Source organism: Sycon ciliatum, chromosome 4 (assembly GCF_964019385.1).
Source record: "Sycon ciliatum chromosome 4, ocSycCili1.1, whole genome shotgun sequence".
NCBI lineage: Eukaryota > Metazoa > Porifera > Calcarea > Leucosolenida > Sycettidae > Sycon > Sycon ciliatum.
The window spans coordinates 8854632-8874486 of NC_088646.1; the positions used below are offsets into that span (position 1 = coordinate 8854632).

The 19855-nt window shown below is 47.3% G+C and overlaps 1 protein-coding gene across 4 annotated transcripts; it reads right to left on the bottom strand.

Moving 5' to 3' along the window:
- Positions 1–355: 355 nt before the first annotated feature.
- Positions 356–18217, bottom strand: LOC135814304 (uncharacterized). 4 transcript variants are annotated; one of them, XM_065327403.1, is made up of 20 exons: positions 17527–18216; positions 16273–16414; positions 15569–15647; positions 15239–15358; positions 14916–15101; positions 13562–13927; positions 13251–13379; positions 11720–11914; positions 10773–11188; positions 9466–9532; positions 8797–8906; positions 8395–8458; positions 7539–7625; positions 7147–7239; positions 6056–6232; positions 5454–5642; positions 4645–4728; positions 3541–3619; positions 1496–1629; positions 356–1298 (listed from the first exon to the last, which is right to left on the bottom strand). In XM_065327403.1, exons 1-20 carry the CDS (start codon positions 17636–17638, stop codon positions 1173–1175), a joined length of 2955 nt encoding a protein of 984 aa, XP_065183475.1. In that variant the 5' UTR covers positions 17639–18216; the 3' UTR covers positions 356–1172. The 4 variants fall into 4 exon arrangements, with proteins under 4 accessions (XP_065183475.1, XP_065183476.1, XP_065183478.1 ...); XM_065327404.1 differs by having other exon boundaries at positions 14916–15032; positions 17527–18211; XM_065327406.1 differs by lacking the exon at positions 11720–11914 and having other exon boundaries at positions 17527–18217.
- Between the last annotated feature and the right edge of the window lie 1638 nt (positions 18218–19855).

Below are 19855 nucleotides of genomic sequence, written 5' to 3' on the forward strand. Positions count from 1 at the left end.
ATACCGTCAATTGTTCACCGTACGGTCACTTCATTGAAAAACAACGCAGCTGACAAATTTCGCCTTTCTCGGATCTCATCGCGCATGGTGTGTGTATTGTAGCAGTCTTAGCTCATGATTGTATGTTGTACACTGTCGTACATGTCAGAGATTCCAGACTGCAGAGAATCCCGGACTTCCATGCGGGGGTGGGGGGGTCCTTGAGAACAGCCCGGGCTATTGGTAGTGCGAAACAGACATGAGCGCCAGAGACGGCCGTAAAAGCAAGCATATAGGGTACGACTCCCTGACGAGCACAGTCTCCATAATACACAGTTGTACATGGTCCGGCCAACTTTACCTTATATAATTATAATACGGTGAGAAGAAATGGCCACCCGGGCCAAACTCTCAGGAGTGTAATTTTTCAAGTGGCCATATCAGGTTCTGTAAAACAAATAATAGGGTTGGGAACATGATGAGCGAAATGTTCATGGTAATCAAGGATACTACCGTTTACCCGGCCACTGAGAAAGATATTATTAGATATGCCGACCGCATGTTTTAGCATGCTGTTCTAAGTTACAACATGAAACTTCACTATCACTGTACAGATGCATAAGCACGCTTCGAAATGCACACATTTACACCGGCACAAAAACTAGCTCCTTGTTTATTGACCATGACTTGACCAGCGTAGCTAGCTGCTATGTTGCCAGCCAAAATTATGCAAAATATAGGCTTCGGCGGTGTTTAGTGCCAACATGAGAAAAGCAACACATGCTCTTTTTTTGGTGCTGTAGGTACCCATGCCATGGAGAATGGACTCCGATGCATGGTTGGTGCTATAGGCATACATGGGAAACGGACTCACATCAGTCGTACAATCAACTTGAATCAAGGAGACCTCAAGAAAGTCGGATGTGCAGGAATTTGATTGTCGTTTGAGCTCTTCAGTGACCGACCAAGCCTCTCAGAGTGGATCAGGCATACTTTTAATAATCAAACGTGTACGGCAGTCAGAGAAGTACTACAACATAGTGATGATCAAATCCTGATTGGAGTAAGGCAACATAAACTCTATTATCAAGGCAGAGGGTCGACAACCACTACGCCATGAACAGTATCCGTGGCAACCGTAACCTGGAAACAAAAGCCCAGCTACAGCTGATCATCGACCAGTTGAATACACTTTAGGAACAGCCACTGTGATGTGGATTGAGTGCCTGCATGAGCTCTTGGAACTCATACGCATTGTCTGCCATCTTCGCTGTTTTCTTGTCCAAAGTAGCAACCTTCCGATCCCGTTCAGCGAACGCCTACGCAAGGTAACACGAGAACATTAACCCACACACACAGATAACGTTACCGGTATGTGTGAAGACTCGCTCTACGGCAAATAGGTACTTTCGAAAATATCAGTAAAACATGTGGATCGAAAACAACACAATGAGCGGGCCAGTGCTGGCAGTGTGAAAAGGGAAAGCCACTCCAGGCATTTGTTTGAGGTACTTACTTGACGGTGTGCTACTTTGCGTTCACCTCTGTCACAAATCGTGGGCAAGGTCAGAGACCCACATCGAGTTGTAGTGAAGTCACTAAAAAAATGCTGGCCTTGAGTGAGTTTCCGTGACCGTCTTCGATAGGTAGCTGTGCGGCAGAATGACAAGAATATAATCATTGGAGCAGTCCGCTATCATAGACAAACTGCCTACGACAACACTAACCACAATGCAATGCTATTGCAAACACCTTTAGCTCTATAGAAAAGAAAAAGGACCAAGGAACTACAAGTTACGCTACGAGAGAGAGCTTGGAAGCTCAGGGCCCTACGCTCAGTATGCTTTTTTGCCTAGCTCATCATGCATGTTATTAGAACTGATGGAACTTTCTCTTTGGCCCCAACTTCGTTGCGGTCTTATAGTGTTTTACGTCGACCATGACGGCTACAATGCCCAACCATACCACAACGAACTGATCTGCTATATCATTGTATTGCAAAAAGTTTCCATCTGTTCGAATAACATGCATGATGAGCTAGGCAAAAAAGCATAGCGTAGAGTCCTGAGCGAAAGAAATAAACTTTCTCTTTGCATTCGAGGGTAATATGACACCGTCTACCACCTTGATGACCTAGGCAAAAAAGCATAGGGATGTTATAAATTTTTCATTTCTCATTTTTTTTTTCAAGACATGACCTGGGATTCGAACCCGCACTACCACCCTGCATGCATTCCCCCGATACACTTCGCATACATACTCCTTCTTCCAAGTTGCTTCACGTTATGATCTTGCATTTGACAGTCCTATTTGAATATTGTGGCCAGCTGTCTTTGATGGTACGGTATAGGACTGGTACGAGATAGCTCCAGGCATGCCGAAGGCACAAACAAACAAACACGGAATTAAAAGCTGTGTGGACCCTGGCTAGCGCCAGACGTTACTGAAGTAACGTCTTTTGCATAGCTACGGGAATAATGTCCACTAACGCCACCAGTTACTAAACAATCAGCTCATGCGATTACATTGCACGACACTGACCGACGGGTACTGACGACGTTCTACAACTACATTGTAACTGGCTAACAGCTCTAGCACATCCTGGATGCGCACTCCAATAGCCGTCCAACCTGGAAGGTTCTAAGTTATTATGATAACATAGGAGGGGAAGGTGAGCGCAACAAAGACAAGCACGAGCTGAAAGTCTCAGCTGTGAAGGACGTTGGTGGATGTTCATGCATGTCTATGGTTTTGCATGATTTTCTTGTTCGCATAGCTTCCCCTTTTATTGATCTTCGCATCTTTGAGCCACACAAGTTGTGTGGAATATTGCTTCGCGTCCTGGAATCATGGTTCGACCGTATTGTCCAGTGGTCTTGCCAGTATCGTCATCGACATGCATGAACATCCGCCAGCGTCCTTCACAGCTGAGACTTTCAGCTCGTGCCTGTCTTGGTTGCGCTCGCCTTCCCCTCATAAGTTATCATAATTATAACTTAGAACCTTCTAAGGTGGAAGGCTGTTGGACTGAGTGCGCATCCAAGATGTGCTAGAGCTGTTAGCCAGATAGTTCTAGAACGTCAGTACCGTCGGTCAGTGTCGTGCAATGCAATCACATGAGCTGATTGTTTAGTAACTAGTGGTGTTAGTGGACATATAGCGTAACTTGTAGTTCCTTGGTCCTTTTTTCTTTTCTATAAATTTATCCTTGGCTCTCCATCCGAGTCCATTCTTGCACACTTTTAGCTCTCTTGTTACATAAGTTGACCGAGCAATACTGTCCGGGGAAGGTGTGCACTAAGCATGAGGTGAAAACACGCTGGCGGCTTAACTGTATTAGGCTACAGGCTGCGGTCCTCCCTGGCATGTCCTGAATTGCCCGGGACATTAACATCTAATAAATAATTTAAAATAAATGACACGTTTTCAAGTTGATGATTGGCTCAAGGCCATGAAACTCTGAGTTACCAACTTGCATCAAATAATAACAAGTCGTGGGTTTATTGAAATGCCGTTACGATACTATCCCCCCTCCCCATTACATGTCTTTAGCCTACTTACCTCCGATGTTGGTGTTAATCTTGCCTTTCAATTTCGTGATCTCATCAATCCAGGTTCTGATCAAACCGTTATCGTCACTCTAAATGAAACAGACATCACATCCCAATTGCACATTCTCATATGCACGCCCGCACAACTATTGGCACTGCTGTCAACATGCATAGACACAGTACTCTTTAATCTTTATTGTTGTATACCATGGCAGGGGCGTCGGAAGGTATTTTAGCGTGGTACGGTCAGCAATGCCGGCGTTCCGGCTGTTTGTCATTGACTGTTCTTCAGGGTTGTGTTGCTGGAGGTCGTGGCCGAGGCAGGCCCAGAATGTCATGGCTAGATAATATTATTTCATGGACTGCACTTGACGTGCGCGTGCAGTCCCTGCTCGCTGCTGCACGCGATAGATTTTTATGGCGCTCGCTTGATCATGCTTGCTCTGTGACACCCGACGGCCTTAGGGCTATGGGCTTGTGATGATGATGATGATGATGATGACGGTCAGCAATCTGAAGTGCAATTTACTCGTGGGGGAGGGATGGCTAAGCAGAAAATCTGGGAAATTTAGAGCCCAAATCAGTGCATTTTATTGATTCACGGGGTACTTGGGGCAAATAGTGGAAGGGTCAATACAGTAGTGACCGTACCGTGTGCGACGCCCCTGCCTACTCCTCCCTGCCATGCCATGCCATGCCATGCCATGCATACAGATTCTCATGAAACAGCAGGTGGAGGCCAAAAAATTGTTGCAATCATTTCACATACAAGTAAAAGAGCTCACAAGAAGACACTCAGCATCCCTCTCCCCCTCCCTCTCTCCCTCTCTCTCTCTCTCTCTCCCTCCCCCTCTCTCTCTCTCTCTCTCTCTCTCTCTCTCTCTCTCTCTCTCTCTCTCTCTCTCTCTCTCTCTCTCTCTCTCTCTCTCTCTCTCTCTCTCTCTCTCTCTCCCTCCCCTCTCTGTCTCTCTCCCTCTCCCCCCCCCCCCTTCTCAGGCTTTTCGCCTCCGGACCCTACCCCGAAGGCCATCCTAGCTGTGTTTTCAGCAGGGTGGTGTCAAGTAGCTTATGACACAGAATACGTGTGCTCTCAGTTGCAACACATCACTGGTACCTTGAACACAAGTCGTTCGGCACTCTCTTCCAGCACAAACGTCTCCACATTGTTCTCCTCCACAGTGAGTTGTACAGACTGAAGCTGCACAGGGCCAAACCACAATGCCATGACCCCATAGCCCAGTTAAAATGACAACTCACTCTACATGCCATTGGCCTGGCGCTACAACAGAACGCCAACTGCATGTACAACATGGTGTCTAAAGACATAATATTATTACAAACCAAGCATTTTGTCAGGAAGCGACTTGGGATACATCATTTAGAAAAATCATATTCCATGAGGCTGAGAAAAATTAATGATAAAATTCTGTAAACAAGTACCTACAAGCTTAGTACGTGCCTCCCTCGTGCAGTATAGTATGCATAAGCCCATTGCGCAATGACGTGATTTGTACCATGAACACCTCACACAGCCACCTGGGCATGGGTCGTCTGGGGTGTTGAACAGTGCATTGCTGATCCCAGCGTACTCACATGCATTACTCATACCTTTCACATTTGGCAATGCGCATGATGGGCTTATTTGCAGGGTCTTCAGTTTGTTCTGGCTTCAGAATTAACTTTACTCAGCTCGGGGTAGCTCAGGGTTCCCGATGAATAATATTGGCTACACAGACAGAGATACAATAGTTGCTACTGCATTTGGTGGCTATCTCTCCCCCCCCCCCCCCCCCCCCCTACCACACACACACACCATCACCACCACCACCACTAATCTCAGGCCAAGGTTACCTTACTTTGGAGAACCTCCCCAAAGTAAGGGAACCCCTTGGCAAGACACTTGGCATGTGACTTGCAACCTACCTTGAGTTGCCGGACAAAGGTGAGCTTATCGGAACAGCCAGCTTTGCTACACTCAGTCTGCGCTGGTGCTGCGAGCAGTATTGCCCGTTCAAATAGAAATGCTGTGTACTGGTGCTCGACGCGTTTGCCAAACAGCGCCTTCTTGAGCTTGCAAACCATACCTTGCTCCGTGCCAACACTAAACTCACCCTGTAAGCCGATGCAGCATTCAAAACAGACAGTTGGAGTAGTCGCTATCAATACCATCTGAACTAGCAGCAGTCCCACCACTCAATGCACTGGTGTTACAATTACGGTTTAGCAAGCACCAAGTCAAACGATCAGCATAGAAAACACAGCATTCAAATCGTTGGAGCACCGTGAGCCGGATAGAGAAAACAGTGATTGTGGAATGTACATGTATTGGCACACTTGACACTTGACCATGGCAGTCTACTACAGAGCCAGTCGCTTTGCAGGAGTGCTAACACAACGAAGTCAATGGGAGACACAGGATACGAAGTGAAACATGTGTACTGCGTGCCAACCACACGGTGAACCATTCAAAACAAGGGGGGGGGGGGGACTGACACTTTTCTTGGAAGCACTGAAGTCCATCTTACCATGCGAATAGGTCTTCCTAGTGCCACATGGTTGATTGTGTAAGAAGAATCCAGTCTCTGGAGGCCAAGCATGATATTGCCCAGGTAGCAGAGGTCCTGGATCTTCTTCACGGAGAACTTCAAGTCTTGATACTGCTGGCTGCTCCTCGATACTCTGGGACAGGCCTCGGCAAGGCGCTACAGGCAAGGTGGAAGCACAATGCATGCATGGCTGCGTGATGACACTAGACTAGCCCCAAAGCTACAGTACCATATACACCAGCTCAGGGCTCAATATCGTCTGTCTTGTTTGGCACACCAACTTGAAGGTGACCATTACAGGGGCGTAGGAGGGGTTTTGGAAGTGGTACGACCGAAGGTCGGTGCGGCCGAAGGCTGTGTTGGAGGGGGGTCCGGGGGACCCCCCCGCGAAAATTTTGTAAAAAAGACACAAAATCCTGCGTTCTGGGAACTTCTGGCACACTTCAGGCGCAGTGTGCAGTCGAGTCGAGTACAGTACTCAGTACGACTGCAGATGCATAACAGATCTACGAGTACGAGTCTAGAAAATGGTCAAAGTCTGATGCGCATACATGTACATATGTATGCATCGATGGATCCTGATTTTTTTATTACGGTTTTGCACGTTCCAGACGGACCACACTTTTCGAAAAGTGGTACGGCCATGGTCGTACCAGTCGTAGCGGGTGCTACGCCCCTGCCATTAGCTTCAACAATAACACCGACAAGGGGGTTTGCTTATACAAGAGCACATTCTTATACAATGGTTCATGTCCGAAAATACTATAACGCCCGGGGGCCGTCTGCGTCACCAGGCACATATATTGTGTGCACATCCACATGCAGCACAACAACTGAGTGTGTGAGCTAATGCAAGGACAAGGCCGTAGCTAATGCAAGGACAAGGCCGTACATGTACTATGCAACGATGCCTGCTGTTCATGCGCAGTGCGGCCTTCGAAATCCAGGTATATACACGGTGAGCATGGGCAGACAAGTAAATACAAGTGCCGTGGGTGTATCGCGCACCGGCGGTTCCAGGGCGCATCCCAGCCACATTAAATAGCAGTTCACACGAGGCCAGGTCTCACCTCAAGGCAGGACTTGTAGAGGGCAAGCTGTTTGTGCGGCAAAGCTAGGTAGTTTTCCATGTCGTTTGGGAAATCCAGTTTCTCTTTAAGAGCCTGAACATGGAAATGGAAAAGAAAGACATAATAATAAATAATAATAATAAAACAGGTCGCGTAATGAAGCAGCATAACGATAGATGTGCAAAGTCATGATGCCTGGTCCGCTTCTGTCCTGGGTTCACTACCCCGTGCGAAAGAAAGGCATAGCATGACAAAAAAAGGAAGTAAAAAGTAATGCCATTGAGGTTAACCAAGCCGAGGGGCTATATACAAGCCGCATGGACAGGGTATTGACTATTGATATACATAAGATATCAGAAACCTGTACAACAGGCCGTGCTCAAATGGCTTACCCTCAGTTCATCCCTAGTCTTCCCCAGGGCCTCGGGCCAACTTGCCATCCCATAGTAGTACATCTTGTAGGCGTCCAGCCTCTTCTCCTGCACCAACCATCAAGCATAATGTGAAAACGAGAACATTCACAATTTCAAACCTCGAACAAATTGTCATGTTGCGTGGTGATGTCTGCGGAATCCTTACTTTACATAGCTATTATTAAACTTTTTATCTCCACATAGATTATTCAAGAGATGATCACACAATTACTTCCTGTCGCCGGTACGGGGCAGGTAATAGACTGGTGAATCAGAGCAGTACGAGTATCAGTACGGTGTACCTCTTAACCCATTCAGCGCTACTGGGCCTTGCCTATGGTACTCTGCATATAAAATGCTAAAAACAGGGCCAATAGCAAGTTCTAAAACTCCAGGATTCTGGCAACTGGGGTCCTCAAATATTTTGGAAAGGATTGCCAAGACTATCAACCACACGGTGACAGAATCGATACAGTCCCCAAAAAGAATAGCGCCCCACAATAGGGGACGCAAGTTTGCTCAAATTGCGTGAAATACGCCAAATGCGTGAAATTGCAGCTGAAAGATCGCTGAAAAGAGAAGAAAAAAAGACCTATAGTGTTTCCAAGCGGGATTCGAACCATCGACCTATCGTACAAGAGGCAGGATCATGATCCAAATGACTAGCAGTGCTTTTACACACCAGACAGTGCCAGGAATCACTATATATCCCATGACGTCTATAGACGTCATCCCGCGCATGGGGGGCATTTTCAATGACGTCTATAGACGTCATAAGCGTTCAATGGGTTAAATTATCCAGAGTGTGTCTATGAGACTGTAAACTGTCGCTCACCTTGAAAACCCGTCCCATTGAAAATGGATCTTCCTTACACGTTTCCAGGCTCGGCTGCAACTCACTACACAAGACACAGGTAATGGAAACGAGTCAAATAACCAGCCGACAACTTGAAGTGCATATTCTACAAGGAAGGAATAGGCAGAGCGGCAACAGCTACATAGCATACGACCTCATGGGAGCATGTGATCAGGTCAGGGAACCACCGCTGACTCCTTCCCGATGGCTTCTAATGGCAATGGTTGGTCACGGAGATTGCAGTACAGACCAGCAGAAGTAAAACCATTTGCAGTCCGCCAATAAGGTGACTTTCCACAACACTGTACTAACTGCAGCTTCACAAAGCAAATCATATACAAGTATAGGCCACGGATCCTGCTACACTTTAACTGCACTTACGTTCGAACAAGCGTAAACACCTTGTGAACGTCTTCGTTGATGCTTCCACAGTGGTCAAGTAGACTTGCTGAACTCTTGTTTAGGGCTGAGGTCAGGTACCTGTAGTACGTCTGCAAGTAGACGGCAATTCCAGAGGATCAATGACCACCGATCAGGGCACTCAGCCATGGACCTCATGCTACAACGTCAACATCTTCATTGCCAAGAACCACCTGTTCTTAGGGAGTGGCACTTCTGAAAATCCAACAGGTGCCAGCTTACAATTAAAGCGTTCAAACCCTGCTTCACAGCCAAAAAAACATCCAACGGTCGCAGTACTAGTGCGTGTGTAGTTGCATTTTGACCCTAGCTGTTGGATGTGATAACTGAACTGTTCTAACACCATGAATACAATATTCAGAGAGTTACAATCATGCCCCGAGGGCGTGAATGCTGTCACAGTGTGACGGCTAGGAACATTGGGCAATGGTAGTCGTGAGTACAATATCATCACACTGCTGCTCAAAATGAACATGGGCGTGGTAAGAAAAATTAAAAGTGGCTGTCCCAATCATTGACAATTGCCTCAATTTCGATACTGCATTCTAAAATAGACGGATTAAACCGTAGTAGCCTGGAAGAAGTACATATACTAGAAATAATACTGCACTGTGCATCAGCCTTACACACCTGTTCCCAGCCGTACATCTGAGTGATGTACGGCATCTCTGCTCTTCTCATCTCCGTAAAGATGTCTCTGCAGCGAGTTAGTGCACAGCAGAGCACAGCAGAGCACAGCAGAGCACAGCAGAGCACAGCAGAGTGCACAGCAGAGCGCAAATACCGTTCAGATTACGGGTGTTTTAAAAAACAAGGCATGAATTCTCTCCGAGCGGCACTATTGAATTCTCTCCGAGCGGCACTATTGAATTCTCTCCGAGCGGCACTATTGAATTCTCTCCGAGCGGCACTATTGAATTCTCTCCGAGCGGCACTATTGAATTCTCTCCGAGCGGCACTATTGAATTCTCTCCGAGCGGCACTATTGAATTCTCTCCGAGCGGCACTATTGAATTCTCTCCGAGCGGCACTATTGAATTCTCTCCGAGCGGCACTATTGAATTCTCTCCGAGCGGCACTATTGAATTCTCTCCGAGGGGCACTATTGAATTCTCTCCGAGCGGCACTATTGAATTCTCTCCGAGCGGCACTATTGAATTCTCTCCGAGCGGCACTATTGAATTCTCTCCGAGCGGCACTATTGAATTCTCTCCGAGCGGCACTATTGAATTCTCTCCGAGCGGCACTATTGAATTCTCTCCGAGCGGCACTATTGAATTCTCTCCGAGCGGCACTATTGAATTCTCTCCGAGCGGCACTATTGAATTCTCTCCGAGCGGCACTATTGAATTCTCTCCGAGCGGCACTATTGAATTCTCTCCGAGCGGCACTATTGAATTCTCTCCGAGCGGCACTATTGAATTCTCTCCGAGCGGCACTATTGAATTCTCTCCGAGCGGCACTATTGAATTCTCTCCGAGCGGCACTATTGAATTCTCTCCGAGCGGCACTATTGAATTCTCTCCGAGTGGCACTATTTATCCAAAGTCTACTGGCACAGCACAACCTTAAATTGATACATAACATGCATAGTTTGTTCTGTCGAAACTGAAGTTTCACAGTAGCGTGCACAGAGACAAGTCGGTAATGTGCAGTGATAGCAACCCAGGCACTACATACGTACACACTCACTGCATTGCTATACACTTGTTGTAGTACAACACACTCACTGGCTGCGTTCGATTATGCACTTGAATCGATTCATGAATCCATTCACATGCATTTAAGTCGTTCGATTATCATATCATGAGCCCTGGAATCGATTCGGAATCCACTCACTCTATTCACATGGGGTGATGTGAATAGCGCGGATTCGCGTGCATAATCGAACGTACTCACTGCATTTCTATACACTCACTGTGTGGCTATACACTTACTTTGCCTTCCCCATTGCAATCCTCTGTTCACAAGTCCTTGGACCGATGAGCGTGCCAGAAGATTTATCACAGGGAGAGCTGCCAGCCACGCCACACACCCGCGCCGGGTGAGTGTCTTCATCGCTCCCTGCATCTAGTGTAAAGAGGCCATCTCGTGCAGCACTGAGATGGACCTGGCAGCTTCTCAGGCTATGCATGGCGTCGTGCACGCGCACGCGGTGCTTCTGCATTTCCGTCACGAAGTGAACGTAATTCCTTAGCTCCTCGGTAAGGGTTTCCAACTGCTTCAGGATCTGAGCCGGGTATGGGTTCTCCTCTATCCAGCAATTGACGTTCTGCAGGGCTGTGCCGGATTGCTGCTGAGATTCCACGCTGGCACGACTGATACCGGAACAGGCTACCACCCATTCAACCAGCTGAGGAAACACACACGCACACGTGTGTATTTGCACATATACACACAGATATGGATTGGCAAATAGAGATGGGAGATAGATGGATCGTGGATGGATAGATGGATGGATGGATGGATGGATGGATGAATGAATGGATGGATGGATGGATAGATGGATAAATCTTATTTTCTCTTCACTTGGTGCACTGAGCGCACATCACGGTCGAGACTTTAGGTCGACTACAGCCCCACAACCCATGACACTGCTCTAGTCATCATAATTCATCACAAGACAATTGGAGTATTGAAGTTTGTAAAAAAGAAAAAGAAAAGAAAAAAATAGATGGATAGATGCATAGAGGGGGGGGGGGGAATACCTGGTAGGTGATGATCGACAATATGATTCTGCAAGCAGGGCGCAAGAGCTCGTATTCCTATGCTAGCATACCCGACAACCAAGGAAGGCATGATGCAATAACATCAATGGCCCCGGTGGAGAACGCGTCAACAGAAGATTCCTCTCCTTTTCTAACTAGTTTGGAGTATGTCCTACCTGAGCAGCTGCCTCGTGCCACTTGATAGCTGACAAAATGCTCTCATACCAGTCGTCCAGTTTCTTGCCAAACGTGACAATCAACTGCTTCAGGTCCTCTGCCTGTACCACAAGCCTTCGGCCGATATCCTCTTTGCAGTGGCCTTTGCTAGTTTGGATCCTGTTGATCAAACCTTCAGCATTTGCTATGTGCGCCTACAGGCGGAAATACAAAGTGTGACAACTTTCAATTACAGATTCCGTTGGAAGGGAGCGTGCCCCGTCCTGAAAAACGAGTACGAGTTGTGCACTATGATCTGACGGTCACGGTCACGGTCACGAGGACATAAAATTAAAATGCTTGGCAGTGTGGTGAAGGTAGCTCGAACCACTTCTAAGTGAAAACCCCTTTACAGAACGGTGCTGCTTTTCATATGATTGTCTTTGTCGAACTTATTGCCGGGGCCTTGGAGCTGGGAAAAACGCAATGCTGTACTTTCAAGCTGCCATGAGTACAGCTAAAATGCACAAGTGTCCCTCGTGCGAATATCATTGTCGACCGGGTCTACACGTGCCAGAGAACAACTTGGAACAGAAACACCGTGACAAAAGTAAACTGTGAAAGTAGTTTTACCTCCTAAGAGGTTTGAGCCACCTTTTTAAAGGAGTGGATTACCGGTACATTCACAAGTTAATCCAGCCTCAGGCGCTAGTGAAACCCTCGCCGCAGTCAAGATAATCAGTGTTTGCTACAGGGGCAGCTCACCGTTGTCAAAGCTCCCCAGGTACTGCAGTCAAGCAGCTACATGTACATGTACGCATGTAGATATGCAATGGGGGTACGGCTCATACTGCTAGCCAATGCCAGCAATCACCACACACCGCGATCAGCACTCGCAAGTGCACGAGGGTGGCACTTGAATTACCAATTTAACACAGCTGATTCAGATCTTTCGGACAATTTGCGATGATAAAAGTGAGCCAATCAGGTCCACATTCACAGTCATATCAAGACTACAGAACTCCCAGAGCGGTGCACATCCGCGGCGATGGCTAGCTGTAACAACTCACCGCATCATCTCTCATAAGTCATGACATGACCAGCTCTATGCCTGCATGCACTGTGCAAGGTTGACCGAGCACAGTGCAGCTTTGTGTATAGTCAAGGGTATTGCGTTGTGGCAACGTGAATTTTTTCTTCTGAAAGCGAGTCATGGCGGAGGCTTACGGTAGAGTTGCCTACTTTGAGGAGTTGAGGTATGTACAGTGAACTGACTTGTCTAAGCGGACCGCTCAAGGAACCTTCAAAATGTGGTCCCCATAATATACAGGTGGTCTCCTTATCCAGGGTCATTTGATATACAGGTGGTCTCCGTATCCAGGGTCATTTGACCGGAAATGATAACACCCCTTGGTCCTTGTAGTTGTAGTGGTCCTCTAGGACAGGTGGTTGCCTTAACAGGTTCTACTGTACTCTTTTTTTCTTTTTTTTAAATTGTACGGTCACCGGACGGCAGTAGAAGAGGTTCAACTGCATGTGCAAGCAACTTACAGCCGCCTGCTTGTCACGGAAAAGTTGCAATTCCTTTTTGTTTTCCCTGGCCTGCTCCATGGTGCTGCCTGGCCTGCTGCACCGCTCCGTGATAAACTCGGCTCCTCCCGTGCGGAACCAATGCGACTCCTTGAAAACAACAGCGGAAAAGAAATGCAAACAAAATTGTTTGAATGGAGTCTTTGTTCACTCTGCCACACACTCCAAGTTGTCTTCCTGGGAATGTCAATTTTTCATCCAACCCTAAAAGTATGACGTGCGCAGTAACACATCTCCAACCGTGAATACTCTTTCTTAGTGACCATACTCACCCTCTGCAGGTTGTGAGCATCATCAGAGCTGGTCTCATCCGTGGAGGCATCCTCATCTTCACACAGTAGATCGTAGTCACTGTGCAGTTTCTGCAGGCCTTCGTTCCACTCTTTGATGATGTTGATCACACACTGGTAGTGGTCTGTAGTGGTGACAGTGTGTGAGCTGGGGCTGCATCGCCACTTTTCCAGGTACTGGATCAGGTGCTGGCCGCTGCTGTACAGCTCGACCAGCTTGAGCTCCAGGACCTCAGACACAATGGCATTACGGCTAAACATGCCCCGTCCTTTCGAGCTCAACTCTCGCAGTTGCGTCTCGGCTTTGTGCATGCAGCTATTGCAGTCGACCATGTGATGCTCAACTTTCTGCAGCACCAGACACACACGCATGCACGTGCACACACTCACACACACACACACACACACACACACACATACACGCACACCCAAACACACGTACACACACATGCACACACACATACACACACATACACACACACATGCATGCACACACCCACCCAAACACACGTACATACACACACAAAACACTGCAGGTGTGGATATTGCAATCCAACCACAGCGGCTGTTGCAGTGCTGTTGTACCGACATAGCACGCGGCCACATTCACCTCAAAGCATGGACATCATGTACATGCTTATAGCGCATACACATAAGTCGTGCAACACACGACACCACCATATTGCCGTTACTGAATGTAACAGAAGGCCACATTGCATTTACACAAATGCACAGGGGTCAAGCAGGGTTGTAACCAGCTTGAGATTGAAGAAGGATCGCTGGGTTAGTTTGTGCATGGGTGTGCAAACCTGCATTGCTCATTGCGAGTCAACACCAAGAGTACATAACCCCCAAGAGTGTGCAACTGCCTGCACAACCTCTATGCTGTGCTGCGACGGCAGAACTTCACATCACGTGACATGGTTCAAAAGGTTATGCTGGCAAACAGTGCAAAGTGATCACAAGAGAGTTGTACCCAAAGCTGGGCTGCGTACAACAACCCAGTATCTATCATGCACAGAGTGCAAATAATATGTACGGGTTCATCACGTGATGTGAAGTTCTGCCGCCGCAGACCCCATAGCTGGAGTTGCACACTCTTGGGGTTATGTACTCTTGGTCAACACATATTATAATGATCATCCTTATACCATGGGAATGTCGGCCTGTGGCCAGTTTTACTCAACTGTACCAACGAACCAGCACAGAATTTTATCCTATTCCTCAAAACATGTTTGAACCAGCTCTGCCGTTCGGTATTGAGCACTCTCTTGGACAGCCTGGAACCTCTCCGTTTTATTCGTCAAAAGACATACATCTCCAATTATGCACCTACCATCCGCCATTGAATCCAACCGTCAAAGTCTAAGCCTAGCGTGCCTCCGAGATGACACGTGCGCTGGCTAGGCTCAATGTACCGGTCCATGTTTTCCGCGCCGACCACACACTGGTGCTGAAGAAACATGCCGCAACGGGTTGTCATGTACACACATACACACCAAGAGACGAACAGGCAGACATACTAGTACAGTTGTGCAAGAGGTCAATCTGAGTGTGAATAATATGCCAGCATGCATACCTGGTCAATCTGAGTGTGAATAATATGCCAGCATGCATACCTGGTGAATCAGAGTGGGTATAACATGCCAGCATGCATACCTGATCAAATGGTGCAGGCAGAACGTCGTACAATAGCGTGCACAGTTTGTCGACATCAGCCACGCTGGACTCGGAGAAATAGAAGTACACGTCGATGGTGATGTCATCACGCAGTTTTAGCTGCAAGTGAAGACGGATGGCAAAACATATGATCGTTCAGGTTAGGAATAGATGCCCAAGCCTCCTTTTACAAGTAAAACTGAACTTATTCATGTATCCCAACAGGATCTGGTCCTGAGGCGTTCGAATAACCAACACACGGCTACACTTCCTACTGATGGTTAGGAATCGTGAACAACACTGCAAACCATATTGATCCTTGCCACATACTTGCAATGCATGAAGGCCAAGGGCAATGATCTCCAAAGATTCCATTTCAATTCCGACTACTTCCACATAGGCAGCCATCCTGGAGCAGTTAACACATGGAAAGAAAAGCAGCTGCCAGCACTGATATAGTTTAAAGCCAATCATGTCTGAAGAACACATCCCAACAGCTGTATGTTGATATCACATGGTGTTGCAATTATGAAGAAACGGTCAGAGCAGTAAATATGGGGTGGAAACTTTGGTGACCCTTATACATGTGGTGGAAAGACTTCCTGAATATTTTCTTGCAGGCTTGAGCCAGGAGAGGAACTTACGGGTTTGATAGACTCTGTGTGTGCTCTGGACGGCAGTCGTGAGTCAATCAAGTGCAAAATCAAGTCGGCAGGAAAAGCCCACCAATGGGGAACAACAAACATTTCTAAAAAGTAAAAATCCTCCAAGGCCAGAGCACGTACATTCAGCTTTCAGTGTAGTCACTGTTCACAGTGTTCAGAAATCATGCCACGTGTTCATAGTGAGTGGCAATACATCCAGCACCAGGCCGGAGTAAGTTCATAGTGAGTGGCAATACATCCAGCACCAGGCCGGAGTAAGTTCATAGTGAGTGGCGATACATCCAGCACCAGGCCGGAGTAAGTTCATAGTGAGTGGCAATACATCCAGCACCAGGCCGGAGTAAGTTCTCCACATAGTATGGCACATACTGGAGTGTATCGATGGGGAACATCTCTTTGCTGACGTGCACAAGGTAGTCCAGGCGCCCGGTCAGCATGCTAGAGCCAGCCTCCTCCACTGTCACACTCGATGGCACCGTGATGAATGCACGGCCATTGAGATCCTTTGTACCTAGGGCGTACAAATTGACATGAACACAACCATTCGGGACGATACGTTTTCAAACATTTGCGGCACAAAGAGCCTATGCTGAGCAGCCTTTTGGTACAGTTGTGCTGGGTGAAGTCCGACCCAGAGTGCGTATTTCGCGCCCTCCACTTGCACGGCCCTCGACACCCTGGAAGTGGTATGAATGCTTGACACCCTGGAAGTGGTATGAATGCTTGACACCCTGGAAGTGGTATGAATGCTTGACACCCTGGAAGTGGTATGAATGCCGCGGCCGAACGTACACATGCACCAGTACAGTGATGTAATCGGAACTGGTCCAGAGTGTCAGCTTTGCACTTCGGGTCGGATTTCAGTGAGCGTAACTGTACTTCCTGACAGTATCTTCGTATCTGAGGGTGATTCCGCGTTTCAGTGGCAGCCACGGTAGCATTGCGCATTGAGATTTGAGTACCGTAATGTCGCGTATAAAAGTAGGTGATTACGGCCGTGTAAGCCGGGGTTCAAACCATGCTTCTATTCAAGGTATGCTTCTATTCAACACATGCTTCTACATCAACATCATCAGTCTACACTGTGCAGTGCATACTGCCACGCGTGTACTTGCACATGTACTTTGTAGAGAGTGACTTCTATTCAAATCGTGCTTCTGCGTCACGGCGCGCTTCGAAAAATCGGCTTCTATTCAATTCATGCTTCTATACGCGACACTACGGTACTCAGTAACACCTGCGATATGTGTGTGTGTGCGCGCGCACACGTGTGTGTGTGTGTGTGTGTGTGTGCGCGTGTGTGTGTGTGTGCTCCCCGGTCGGCCTTTTCTATTTTCTTTCCTTCTCAGGTTTTTCTGTAATGCTGCACCTCATCATACGCTTACAAGTTAGTTACCCGTTGTGACCAACACTAACGATTATAAGCAAGGTAATGGTGAGTCAGAATGTGCAACAATTAGCACACAAATGGTCCTATCTTTTTTTAAATTTTAACCCTTGGCTCTTCATCCTAGTTTAATCTCATCATATGCACTCGCCATTACATTATTGGGATTAGTTTGCATTTACTGTACACACCAACAAACAAACACACGCACACACACACTTTAAAAAATCACTCACCTGTCAGGTACGGAGTGCCGTTGGGCATCTCATCACAGCACGGGTAGCCAAGATCAAATGATGTAGGTGGCGGCCGCCCGCCACTCGTGCTTGCACGCCTATGCCTCTGCATGATCTCCACCGGGGAACACCTCACCTGTACAACGCTAAGCCGGTTACACCCAGACTCGGTTGCAGTGAAGACAGTGCAGTGTGATTCTGTAGCTCGGTTTATTGCTACATGCAATGGTCAATGTAAATGCACTATGCTGAGGTACACCACAGGCACATATACGTACATGTACAGCGAATGGAACACCGTACTAATGGCCGATAAGCGTCCTTTGCTCACTAAATGGGGAAACCAATGAGCACAGGGACCCAGGGACAAGAAAGAAAGTGGAAAAGAGGCTGTTATCAGAATGATCAACAAGTGGATTGTGGCAGCTAAGATGAATTACACAAGGTTATAATAGACCCGGGCCAATGTATTTAGTGAGTAGTGTCCTGGGACCAAGCCTGTCAATAGCAGCTACTTTGACTACTTTCTGCATGTCAACAAGGTCGAGAGTACTCATTTCTCCTCGCTAGGCACACACTTGCATGCTGCCACTTCAACTTGTGACCAGGAAATGCAAAAGTGTTTTTTTCTTGGAAGCCAACAACATTCCCCCAAATGTCATTGCTGTCAGGATCACACAGTGTAGTGTAGATCTCAAATTATGTCAGGCCACCTATACATGTATCTGGACAATAGTAGATAAATCAACTGTCAAGACATGACAATCATGTTGCACCGGCACAGCTTCTGCAGTGAGTGTGTGCCAAAGCTACATGGTAGATTGGAGAGCATAATGTGACTGATACATGTACATCTGGTAGCAGCCATCATGATAACAATGCGCTGCAGACCAGTGATGATGACAAAGGAGTAGTACAATACTATTGTGCTACTCCCTGATGGTGACTATGCTGATGGCAAGATTCTGCAAACCTATCAGCCTGTAGATATGACTGGGAGCATGCAGTGCAGTGTCTAGTACTAGTAGTAGCAGTGACAATCAGTGTTGCGCAAGCCGCGATGATACCATGTGCGTGACTGCGCAGGGATGATGGGGAAAGTCCTTTGAGAAGCCACGATGTCATATTCTGACAAACAGCTACGCTAGAGGATACAGCAGCTGTCTCCATTCTGTCCTAAGCGAATCCTGCTAGTGCTAACACACATTGTATGCTCTGTGACAATGTGCTACCAAACACACATTGTATGCTCTGTGACAATGTGCTACCAAACACACACATTGTATGCTCTGTGACAATGTGCTACCAAACACACACATTGTATGCTCTGTGACAATGTGCAGCAGGGCATACTCTTGACTGTTGTTACTTCACAAATCACAATCTACAGTCAACTTCGCTTATAACGACACTCGGCGGGGCATCAGAAAAGTGTGGTTATATCCGCGAAGTGCAGTTATACCCGAAGTCTCATTATATGTGTTACAGTTGGATGGGACTTTGCTCTGGGCATGAAAATTCTGTCGTAATTCGTTAATTGTCGTTATATCCGCAGTCGTTACCAGCAAAGTTGACTGTATGCAACAGACAGTCACTGCACCGTGTTATAGCCGTATAGACACTCACTCCAGAGACCAATAGCTGGGCTAGGTGGTCCAAGTAGCGTGTGCAAAGTCCAACGTCTTCACGTGTTTTGTAGTGAGTTCAATTTCCGGATTTGTGACCTGTTTAGTCTCCAACGGAAGAGACAACTAATGGACCCATTGCGCAATGACGTAAAAACACCCTTCACAGCCATATATGGAATGCATGAGTAATGCTTGTGAGTATGTTGGGATCAGGAGTGCACTGTTCAACACCCCAGACGACCCCCCCCCCCCCCTCAGGTGGCTGTGAAGGGTGTTTATGGTACAAATTACGTCATTGCGCAATGGGTCTATTGCATCAGTGCCGTTTACAAAGGTACTTCGAAGTACATCATGACCGGCAGGTGTGCACACAGTGCTACAGTGCTACAGCACTACTCCGAGTACTCGCAAACCAAATCCTGCATTTCAACGTCCATCAAGCTACTAGTAGCGACTTCAATCACGTGACCAAAAGGCAGAAATCCTTCGTCGCACGAATGCATGGTGCAAGCATGGCGTGCACGGAACAATTTTTCTCTCGACGTTCTACGCCTGCCTACGCGTTATTCATGTGCCCAGCGCCTTCGATTTTTACATGATGGGCAAGCACACACGAATAGCTTTCCAACGGTGTGTCGCATGTCAAGAGTCATCGATTTTTGGATATATCGCTCCGTATTTTTAGTTTTCAAAGCGAACTT